We start from the raw sequence: 11,898 nt of genomic DNA, 5'->3' as shown, positions 1-11,898 counted from the left end.
CCGGCTTCACCGGAGAGCACTGCGAACAAGGTACTCTTCTTCTTGACCTCCTCAAAGAGCGATAACTGTCATTTTGGACAATAACCAAGCAAAGTCTATTTTACAACGTGACATAATGTGTAGACTTTTAATAGGACAATTCTTAGTCGGAACTATACCGCAGTGATACCGTCAAACTGAATTCAAACTGACCGATAACTGATGACCGATAAATATGTATTATGGTATAAGAAAATCACGATACATGTAGTCGTCTTCATCGTTCATCGAATCCATTAATATACCTAGAATAGTTAATGGAATAAATAATATTCATATTTTCAGCATGTGGTTTCAACAGCTTTGGTGTTTCGTGCGAGTTTCGATGTTCATCATCAGTTGACGAATCTGTCTCATGCCGAGGTAGTCAATTTTGCCTTCCAGACCCATTTGGCTGCACCTGTAATGCTGGATTTAAGGGACTTCGATGTGAAGCAGGTAGGTCACAACAGGACATGGGGAGAAGATGAGATGGGGATATTTTTCTTTTGTATGACATTTTGCAGTTACAGTGACAAATCAGAGTTAAAGAGCCACGTAAGGGCGTCATCCCACAAAAGATTGAGGTCTTTGACAGTGTGTAGAATATATTATCACACCAACAAGACAGGGTGACGTAAATGATATAATACCATCAAGATAGGGTGACGGATATGCTATATTTCCATCAAGACAAGGTGACGAAATTTGTTTCATCAAGATGATACATCACCAAGAAAGGCTGACGATTATGATATTAACCATCAAGACAGGATGACGAAGGACTTTTGATATCATACCATCCAGACAGGGTGACGAAGATGATATCATAACATGAAGACAGGATGGTGAATATGATATATCATCAAAACAGGGTGACGAAGATGATATATCAACAAGACAGGGTGACGAAGATGATATCATAATATCAAGACAGGGTGACGAAGATGATATCATATCATCAAGATAGGGTGACGGATATGCTATATTTCCATCAAGACAGGGTGACGAAATTTGTTTCATCAAGATGATACATCACCAAGAAAGGCTGACGATTATGATATTAACCATCAAGACAGGATGACGAAGGACTTTTGATATCATACCATCCAGACAGGGTGACGAAGATGATATCATAACATGAAGACAGGGTGACGAAGATGATATTATACCATCAAGACAGGGTGACGAACGTGATATCATAACATCAAGACAGGGTGACGAAGATGATATCATACCATCAATACAGGGTGACGAAGATGATATCATACCATCAACACATGGTGACGAAGATATAATTCCATCAAGACAGGGTGACGAAGATGACATCATTCCCACAACAAATGGTGACGAAGTATGTTTCATCTTATTTATCCTGATCATCATCCTCTCGTATTGAAATTATACCATCTTTCGTTACACTGTAATTGCAAACATATTATCAGACACTAACCTTGAGAGCTAGGCATAGACCTTAACGATGCCACTGTAAATGATTCATTGAAACTAAAAGTAAGGTCTGACGTCCATTTCTTTTCCCATGTAGATTGTGATGCAGGTCAATACGGTGCCGGGTGTCTTCAATCGTGTCACTGCGCGTCGGGTCACTGTGACCGGTTTACAGGTCAATGCCTCGGATCACCATCGGGTTGTTCTCGCGGTTGGTCAGGGGTGAATTGTCAAGGTTCGTATTTGTCTGATGTGTAATTACTCTGTGGTCATTTGTTATTGTACTTGTGTCATATATTTTGATATGTACGGAAACCCACCGTACGATTTTATAAAACTGACTGTGCCTATAACTAGCTGTTTCGGCAAACATTTGAAAATTAATTAGCAATGATGATACTAAGTATAAATAGTGAATTAGCATTTAAGTCAAAATTATATTTCAACAAAACATCTTCAGGAATTTAACAGTATCTCGGTATTTGAAATTAAAACATGTATTATTTTATTGTTCTCATTGAAGAAAACCATGAAGTATTTCTTGCCTATTAACTTGCGCTGAAATTCAAAAAGTGCAATAGGGATAAATCGATGATAAGCAATACTATTTTACGAGCAAATAATATCAACCTGACTGTTTATATATCACAATAAAGGCATCCATCATTCTTCACCTTCCTTTATGTCACCTTCTTTAGTTCCTGATGTCTGTCCAAAGGGGTATTTTGGAGCGGCGTGTCTTAGTAAGTGTTACTGTGACAACGGCGTGGCGTGTGATAAGGTGAGCGGCAAATGTCCTCAGAAACGATGTGCTCCTGGGTTTGCTGTATACGACGATGGTCAACATTGCTCAGGTATTACATTTACCATGCTCCGTTCTAAAGTAGTTTGACTATTTGTTATTATATGTTTGATTCTCCGTCTCAATATTCTCTTTCTCTTTGTACTTACTTTAGTATTCCATTTTGTTCTTAAACAATGAATTTATAAAGAGCAAAATAGACTTGGATGTCTTTGCATGCGCTTATCTATATCTAGCATTATGTATATGTTGTTGAGCACCAGAAATCTATCTATATATCTCTACTGTTTAGCATCTGTTCGAAATCAAGTTCTTATTCTAGCTCTTCAAAATGTTATATTGCAAGTTTGTCATGTTGCAAATCCGCTTTCTTTCACTCTAGTATATTGACATGTTCAAAAGTTTATGAGGACATTTATGAGGGCTTACTTAATATGCTGCTAATGAATTATTATGGAGAGCGGTGTCTTAAAATGGTGGTTTAAATGTATAATAAACAAATAGCTCAATAAATAAATGCCTATTTTTATAAATAAATAAAACAATTAAGAAATAAATAAAATGTGTAAATAAATAATAAAAAACATTTTAAACTAATAAATGAACGAACTAAATCGATAATTTAATCAATAAATAAATAAAATACATAATTTTCACACTGTCATGCAGGTTGTCGGCCTGGTACATTCGGTATTGGATGCTCGCATACCTGCCCTTGCCATGCCGATGCATGCCATCCGGAAACTGGAGAATGTAGTGGGAGATGTTTTGATCGGTTCATCAAGCCTACATGTCATGCAGGTAGGAAAACATCTATTTCCCTCTTTTCAATATCAAGGAAAACTAATAAATGCGTCTTATTTACCCAGGGTAGCCTTATCAGCATTCCTGCTGGTCTTCATATTGGCCCTGCAATGTATATTGCCATTGCCATATTCCCATTGACACCTGGATTTAGAGGGACAAGGGTGTAAGCACAGAGCGAGAATCGAACCAAAGACATCTGAAAGAGAGTCAATAGCTTTAATCAATATAACATAGTCCCCCACATGTTGATTGGATTAATTATTTTGTAGATATTATGCAATTTCTCATGTTTCCTGTGATTACCATTTTGAAATAGGTAATGGCTCAATTAACTATATTGTTTAAAGTCTATTTTGAGTGGACGTCTTAAATACCATGACCACGGTGTAAAACAAGTTAAAATGTATCTTGTTATCCAGTGTAACTAAATATTTCGGAAAAACAAATACATAAATACATAAATAAATGAAATTATACAAGAGAAATTAATTCAAGCATGTAGTCGAATGAATTATTCAACTGGTTTTCTTCCAAGAGTTCCTATGTTTAATATGGGTCCGATAATAGGAAATATATATATGGAGTTTCTTTCGAAACTTTATGCATCCCTGAATTATTCCCATCGTTTTTTATTCTAGGTATCTCGAGCGTGACGACAACCAGAGTAAACACGGGACAGACAGCCTCCTTCAATTGCACCATTACATCGTCCATGTCACTCTCATCGTCATCGTCGTCGTTGGCATCGTTTTCGAGAAGCCCATCTGCCATTCTTCCATCGGCTTCTACCGTTGTGCTCTACCGCATCTCCGGGGGTGAGAGCCAGGCCGGGGTGCTCCGGCTGGGTACCGTGGTAGAGCCTGGAAGCGAAACAGTCATGTTTGGTGTGGACGGTATAAGACCAGACGAGACGTTGAGATGCGTTGTGATGGGCGCCAATGGAGAGGTTCTGGCGCGCAGAGAGGTTCCAGCAGACACGTACGGTAAGTTGATGAAAACCCAGAATAGTCTCATCTGACTGGGCCCATATTTCATAAACTTATACAAATGCTAAGTGCAAACTTTTGAGTTATGGACGCATGTTCCTAATATTCTTCATAGGCTTGATTGGTGTACCGTAGGTAATTACGGTCGTAATTACAAAACCAGAACCGCACATTTTGTACAATGGGCAGTAACATATGGATACCTTAAAAGTTTGATAAATCAACTCTTAATATCATTTTCTGACCGTTTTAGTTGGCATCCTTTCTGTTTAAAATATATTAAGTAGATAACTACAGAGCTAAGTTAATGAAACATAAATGAATTATTTTTTTGAATTGATTCCCCAGTTCTACCTGTGATGGCCAATCCACCGATAATCACGGAGCAAACAGTTACCAGCATCTCCCTGCGATGGCAGCCGTGGAGCTCTACCGGACCGGACCATACCGGAGACCCGCCTCTCGTTGCTTACGTCGTGCTCTACCGTCTGAACGGAAGAAACGATTGGATGAGGGGCGATCGAATACCGGCGATCCGCACGTCGGCAACGCAGCGTGACCTTCAACCTCACACGTGGTATGACGTCAGTGTGGTGGGTGTGAGGGAGGGGCTAGGAGGTGAAGGATTGCCTAGCCCTTGGACGACTGTCCGGACTTTCTGCCAAGGTAATGGGTTTAAACAATCATAAAAGATCATCTAAATACCTGAAAGATTAAACATAAATACGTATGTCCTTTGCACACGAGGCGTTATCTTGCAGATGTAGGACTATATACTGTGCGGTACGGTGTTCGCGTCAGGAAATGATGCAAACGACAAATTTCATCATAAACTTGACTAGAGCTGGCGTAAAGATTTAGTAGAGATTGCATCAATAATGAAGACTGCAGTTTTATAACAATATAAAGCTACCTATAACAGTCTAATAACAATTAAAACTGACCAACCCTAAATAAGAAGCTTAAAATTGGGTACTGAATGTAAAAGCATTTGAGTACCATTGACAGTCTTTACAAAATGCTGAAACGTTTTTATAAAATTAAGCGGGTTCTTTTGATACATGAACAAGTGCTGTAACCGTTACTACTTTTGTGTTTATGAACTTACTTTCTTGTTAAGGAAATATAGATACATTAAGATAATAATAATAATAATAATTACATTTATAGGGCGCTTTATACAGACGTTTCTAACAGCACAGGTGGTACTGTCTAACTTATAATTATTGAACATGTTCAATACCTTAAAAGCAACAAAGTAAAATGAAATAATACTAATACAATGCAATACAATACAATTGAGTTGAATGGAATTAAGATCTTCTTCTCCTTCCAATTGCAGTGCCGAGTCGACCACCTACTGTGATAGCATCCAGCGATACGAAGTTTCCAGGACAGATCTTAGTCGCTTGGCAGGTTGCTGGCTATGTCAATCATGACAAAATTATTAAATTGATAACCGGTGGCACAGCATGGGTGTGGCCATCTAGGAGACACTTGTGTCATGGGATGGAGGGGCAGGGCCGTAGCCAGAGTTTTTTTTTTTTTTTTTTTTTTTTGGGGGGGGGGGGGCACATACATGTAATTGATCGACGTCCTGGGGAGGGGTCTGTGGAGGGGTGGGGTGGGCGGGTGTAGCGGTCTAACTAGGTGAATGAAGACAATGTAATGAGCGGGGATGACGTATTTTCTATTCACATCACATCATTTCTATATATTGTTATATGACTGTGTAATATTATTGCCTTTTGTGACAAAACTTTTCATTTTCTTTTGATCTACCTATATGTACGACTATATCATTATCATTTTTTATTTATCAGATTCACAATATTTTTTTTTTCTTCAATGTTTGATACGGCCCAAATGGAAACCGGTCTTGCCAATGTTGTGGCTTTTTACCGTCTATAAAAGAATATAAATAAAATATTAAAAAACAAACAAAATATTAGTAGAAAAATATTACGCAATCATTATGCTTTATCTCTTTCTTGTAAACATTTTTTCAAAACGTTTATTTATTTCGCACTGTTAGACTCCTGATCCAACCGTCATACGATGCCCATCTGGTCTGGTGGGATTCAATATTTATTATCGAGAGATAGACTCGGCCCACAGCGAAACGGGGACGCTGCGACTATTCACTCCTACAGTCACCAACCAAGTAGTGACTGGACTACACGTCTACACCAAATACCTCGTCAGTATAAGTTTATTAAATGAAGCGGGAGAAGGGGAAAGAAGCGAAGAAGTCATGGTTTTCTCTCCGCAAGAAAGTGAGTTATAGAATATCATTATGAACAAGTGGTTGAGGTTTTCATAATGTTTCGGCTTTATCAGTGCACGGGGCTAAAATGCACATTATGGACATATTTAATATAGAAAATAAGCTATTGTTACTTTTGTCAATTAAGCTATAAGGCCATTAAAAAAATAAACATGTTTAGCGTCCACGCCCGCTTCCTTTTTTGGGGCCGCCTCCTTTTTAAATTTTTTTTTAAAAGAAAAAACACATGAAAAACACTGCTAAAATTGATCAATTTCTGATTTTTAAAAAAATGCAGGCGGCCATCTTGAAAAATAGCGCGACTGTCAGGGCAAATGTACCGAGCGGCCATTTTGAAAAAGAAAAAAAAAGAAAAAAAAGGCCTCCTCCTTCCTATTTTTTAAAAAGGCACGACGCCAAACATGTTTTTTTTTGTGTGGCCTAATTGCGTATTTCCACGTGTCTTGTAAAATATGGTTTATGATAATTCTTCGAGAAAACCTATGAACTTTACTTCCCCCTCGAAAGTCATTCATATAGTATATTTTCCACAATAACTAACTACAGTAGAAGTGTTTTTTCATTGTAAGTAGGGAGATATATTCTTCAAATATATTGTAAGATTATATCTAACAGCATGATTTAGAGGCTACCCAAGTTCGAAAATGGTCGTGTTAAAGGTTACTTTCTTTCCGACAATATACACTATAACCTCAGTGTGTATGATGGGCCTAAATGAAATATTTATTCGGTAAGAGATTTCTTCAACTGTAAACTTTTTTTTGAGACGCACTGTATAATATTGTATTTTTAAAAAATAGATGTCATGAATCACATCATTCTAATATCTGAAAATGAGTTATCCCTGCACCTCTCGTTCATTTGCGGTAAATTTCAAATCAATTTCAGTTCCACCTCCTCCTATTCATCTGACTGTTGAACAGCCAACCAAAGAGAGCGCTCTGATTTCCTGGGAAACTCCTTCGCCATCAAATATCAACGGGAAAATAAGGTCAGTTTTCTAGCTACTGGGGAGTTCAATATGGGGTTGAGCAGATGAAGCCTCTTCCCCCTTTTTGAAGCGCTACAACAACTTGAAATTGGTTTAGTCCACATGAAGCGGGGAATTCCAGACGCTGCTATCCCTCTCTCGTCCCCCTTAACATTCTCTCCCTCTCTCATATTGTCTCCTCTCTCCCTCATTCACTCACATCCTCTTTCTCTTTCTTCTTTAAATCCTGTAAAATAAGTTCTTTCTCCCTACAATTCTCTCTGTCACCCTCCACACACAACTCCACGCACACCCTACACATCCTCTCTCTACCTTCCTCTCCCTCCCCTCCTCCAACGACCCCTCCCCCTCTCTCTCTCTCTCTCTCTTTTTCTTTTCTTCCTTTCCCAACGAGGCTTAAGCAGTTGCGTAGAATAAATCATCAATCACTCAAATCCTTAACCTTTATTCAAATACTCATGTATAACTTTCTCTATTTTTTCTCTCTCGTATGACAGATTTTTTGAGCTCCAATACAAGTTTTGGGCTGATCACAACGATGATCTTGCTGAATCACACTCCATTCAAATCAACAATACATCGTTAGAGATGAAGTATGAGCTGAAAGGTCTTGTAGCTAACCTTTCGTATTCCTTCAAGGTGAGTGAAGGCTTGTTCAAATATGGTGCGGTAAACTGCCGCAAAAAAAAAGAATACCATCGCAGTGTTTTTCTTATGGTGCGGTAAAACCGCGCAAAAAAGAATACCACCTCGGTTTTTTCTTTACGTGTTAAATGAATGGCAACTGCGCGGGACAAGAGGGCTTGCGCGATATGGAAATGTGAAGTGGATTAAACATTACATCATCAAAACAAAAATCCAACGTGATTTTGCCGCGTCATATATTAACAAATTAGTTAGTTTTTTTTGTTCTGCTGAAGCCCTTTCAGACTCGACGGCGTAAAGCGCGGGTAAATGTGAATTAATGTCTGGCCAAATGACGTTAGTGTCGGGCTTGGATTCGAACCCTAGGCCCTTAGGTTAAGAGTCAATTTAAACAACCGCACCTCGACACTTCCGAGAAGAAAAAAAAAACTTTAATCTGTAAACGAGTAACAAATTTCTTGAAATGCAGTTTATGGTGATTAGGGCGGCTGGGTCTTATTCCAGGGTAATAACAGTTTGAAAGTGCGCAGCCACTTATTATCATATTTTGATACACCCTTGCCAAACAAAGAAAAATTACAAAAATCGAATTTCATGATTATGTGTATTGTTGAAATTACAAGGTAACAATTCACTTTTTAAGAAGTTTGAACGCCATAAACATATTGTTTCAAGTTGCTTTCATAAATTATAACTTTGACAATTTATAGTTTTTTCGGATGCAGTCAAATGAGAATTGATCTTTATGAATTTATTGGCCTTATAGGTTCGGACGGTGAACGATGTAGCTCCTGGTGACTGGTGTGATCCAATTATTGTGTCAACTCAAGAGGAACCACCAGGTATTATATATCATTATTCTTGTTATTATTATCAATATTGTCATTATTATCATTATTAATATTATCATTATCATTATCATTATTATCTGGTAGCCTACTGTTATTATTATTATTATTATTATTATCATTATTATAATTATCATTATTATTATTATTATAAGAAATAGCAGCAATATTAATAGTAGCATCAACATCATCAACATGATGATGATCAATACTACCAGCAAGCGTAATTCTTCTTTTTTTAATTGGGCGCCTGCGTTTATTGTTTAAAAAAAGAATGGAAAAATACTTGTACTTACCGAGTATTCTAATTCTGAATAGTTGCATCATTTTGAAGAAATTCCTATTCTAATGCAATCGGTATTGTGATTGCCCATGATTTGATGCGTTGCGTTTACATTTGTATTTTCTCTGTTCCTTTTCAGCTCTCCTCGCTCATGGTCGGAGTAGTATCCACGGACCGAAAGTTGGCCTGAGCATTATGGGCGTGTTCGTTGGGCTCCTCCTATTGGCTGGTCTATTTGTGGGCGTGGTCAGATTTCGAAAATTTCGAAAGAGGATGCGTGCGCAGAAGAACAATGAGTTATCGACGCTGAGGGACACCGTGGCTTTCTCTCGTCGGTCAGTGCGCGTCAGTGATCTCAAAGGAAACGGGAACGGAAAGAAACTTATGGTAATAAGAAGGGGAGGGGAATCCCATTTTGACCTCATGAAGACGACTTTTATGGTTTTTGTAGACTCTTTTCAATCCTTCAAATAAACCTTGCTATAATATCACAGCGTGTGCTCTTAATTCACACGGGACGATTATTCATATCCAACAAATCCAGTTACAATGGAGTGCACACAACGCGCGTTTTTATTGGCGCAAGACTACGTCACCAACTGGTCTTTGACCTGCCATATTGACGCACTCATGAACTGCGTTCACAGGCTTAATGAGCGTAGGTAGTAACTCAATCAAAGTGACGTTTAATATGCAATTGGCATTAGTGGTCCAAATATCAGGTTACCTCTATAAAATCGCAAAGTCTCTTATTTTCGCTAGCCTCGCCTATCACGCGAATATTGTATTTACCTATTACGTAATCGGAACATAATGTATATGGGATATACACTAGAGTATTGGGATTGCACTTGACCTGATTTGTGAAAGTCTTTTCGATCAGGTTCCTCGTACTATGTGTTATAACGCACTCCCAATACATAAATGATACTTTCAATCTGATATCAAAAATTGAAAAAACATAGGTTATACGTGAAAATAGGAAATGATCTATTTCATGAGTCGTCAACTTCCTTTTCTAATATAATCTCTCTCTTTATCTTACACCGTCTCCCCCCTCTCTCTCTCTCTCTTTCTCTCTCTCTCTCTTTCTCTCTCTCCTTCTCTCTCTCTCTCTCTTACTTTATCATTCTACCAGACTCTCCATTTATAAGTGCGAAAATTCTCAACTCGTAATAAACGTGTTAAGTACAGCTACGTCTCACGTCCCTAGACCATTTTCTTCACGCATATAATATATATCTGTCTCCCTTCTCTACTCTCTGTTTATCACATGTGATTTGCATTTTTTTAAAATTTGAACTGTGTTGTATTTTATGCCTTTTGAAATAATGCCTTTTGAAAATGGTGATCAAAGGCTTTACGGGAAATTATTAGCTTGGTAATTAGATTAAATGTCGATTTTACACTGTGTTACGCACATTATCCATTCCAATTTTTGAGCATTCCAGCCAGGCGAACAGGCCCAGATCTAAATCTAGCCACTTTGAAAATCGCACGTTATCCCTTTAACACCAGGGTAATTATTGTATATAAAGTGCCTTACTAGTTAAATAACTTCTATGTTTTCGAATGCCTCTCATTATTATTATTTTTTTTTTACAACAGGATGACGTGTATATGACGCCTATTGCTACCGCCAGCTTGACGAAATCAAGCCGCAAGCCAAAACCGAAAGGAGAAGACGAACATAAATACGAATACATCGACCCAATGCGGTTTCCGGTTATGCGATTCGCCATACTCGCCAACGAAAACGAAACGATTATCCACAGCTATCGTTAATGGATCGGTGCTGTCGTCTGATTCTTACATTGCGATCGTAGTTTGTTTGAACTCTGAAAGAGACAGATTCGATTCATACGATGGACTATAGAATAAAGGCGAATGATTTGATACATTTTAAAACGTATATGAAAACGTTAAAGGGAAATAAGGAAGCTTCGATCGACTATTTCGTATTACAGATGTTTATGAACATGAATATAATTTGGAAATATATACAAGGACAACTTGAGGAAACTTTAATATAAATTTTAGAAGAACTTCTTTTTCTTCATTTCTTCCTTTGAAATATTATATCGAGTACAAAAGAAGTTTGGTAGAATATACTCATCCCTGCCGTCCGAGTGGAGACTTTATAGATATTACAGCGAAAAAAGGAAAAGAGTGAAAGTGGCAAGAGTGGATACGAGTCTGGTTCTTTGGATGTCATGATGTGTGGAAGACTATAATTCATGACTATCAAACCACACCTTCTATCAGGGTAGAGATGATCGGTCATATGTTCCGCACCAGTGAACACGAACGCGAAGCCTAGACGCTGCCTAGACACTGGACTGATTCATATAAACCACATCTGGCAGTGGCCCATCTTTACTACTTGGCTCTCATTTCTTTAAATATGTTTATAATATATATGAATATGCGTGTTCGGAATCAAAAGATATGGTAGATTGAAATCAAAGATTTTCAGTTTTAACATACTTTGGGCATTTCCTTGATGTTTTGAAGCGGTAAAAGAAAATAAACTTACTTTTCCCATCGAAAATTTAGCATAAAATATTTCTCAACGAGTTCCTACAACCAAGAACATTGTTGTTGCTACCTTGTTTGGCGTTCAACAATAGGGATAGAGCAACGTCGATCTGGCTGCCGGGCTCACGATCAATTGGGCAAAAAGAATTTCCGTTTCGGTTTAATAAAAATTTGGAGTGGACTATTAGGCTATTATTATTATTATTATTATTATTATTATTATTCTCTTTCTGATTTCACATTA

The 11,898-nt window shown here is 37.8% G+C and overlaps 1 protein-coding gene across 1 annotated transcript; it reads left to right on the top strand.

Moving 5' to 3' along the window:
• The first annotated feature begins 6 nt into the window (after positions 1 to 6).
• LOC115919471 (receptor-type tyrosine-protein phosphatase delta-like) lies at positions 7 to 10,901 on the top strand. The gene is made up of 14 exons (XM_030973393.1): positions 7 to 30; positions 325 to 477; positions 1,565 to 1,702; positions 2,166 to 2,321; positions 2,939 to 3,070; positions 3,715 to 4,059; positions 4,411 to 4,728; positions 5,405 to 5,478; positions 6,098 to 6,338; positions 7,238 to 7,340; positions 7,838 to 7,979; positions 8,752 to 8,827; positions 9,256 to 9,503; positions 10,725 to 10,901. Exons 6-14 carry the CDS (start codon positions 3,789 to 3,791, stop codon positions 10,899 to 10,901), a joined length of 1,650 nt encoding a protein of 549 aa, XP_030829253.1. The 5' UTR covers positions 7 to 30; positions 325 to 477; positions 1,565 to 1,702; positions 2,166 to 2,321; positions 2,939 to 3,070; positions 3,715 to 3,788.
• Positions 10,902 to 11,898: the final 997 nt, after the last annotated feature.

The sequence above is a fragment of the Strongylocentrotus purpuratus genome, unplaced genomic scaffold (assembly GCF_000002235.5).
Source record: "Strongylocentrotus purpuratus isolate Spur 01 unplaced genomic scaffold, Spur_5.0 spur5_contig_762, whole genome shotgun sequence".
Lineage (NCBI taxonomy): Eukaryota > Metazoa > Echinodermata > Echinoidea > Camarodonta > Strongylocentrotidae > Strongylocentrotus > Strongylocentrotus purpuratus.
This window is presented reverse-complemented; position numbering and strand designations above follow the sequence as displayed.

Bases quoted from the DNA above. Each gene is read 5' to 3' on its own strand.
- LOC115919471 (XM_030973393.1), top strand. From the start codon at position 3,789: ATGTCACTCTCATCGTCATCGTCGTCGTTGGCATCGTTTTCGAGAAGC. The intron at 5,479-6,097 runs GTTGCTGGCTAT...TCGCACTGTTAG, and splicing joins AGATCTTAGTCGCTTGGCAG to ACTCCTGATCCAACCGTCAT. The intron at 7,341-7,837 runs GTCAGTTTTCTA...CTCGTATGACAG, and splicing joins AATATCAACGGGAAAATAAG to ATTTTTTGAGCTCCAATACA.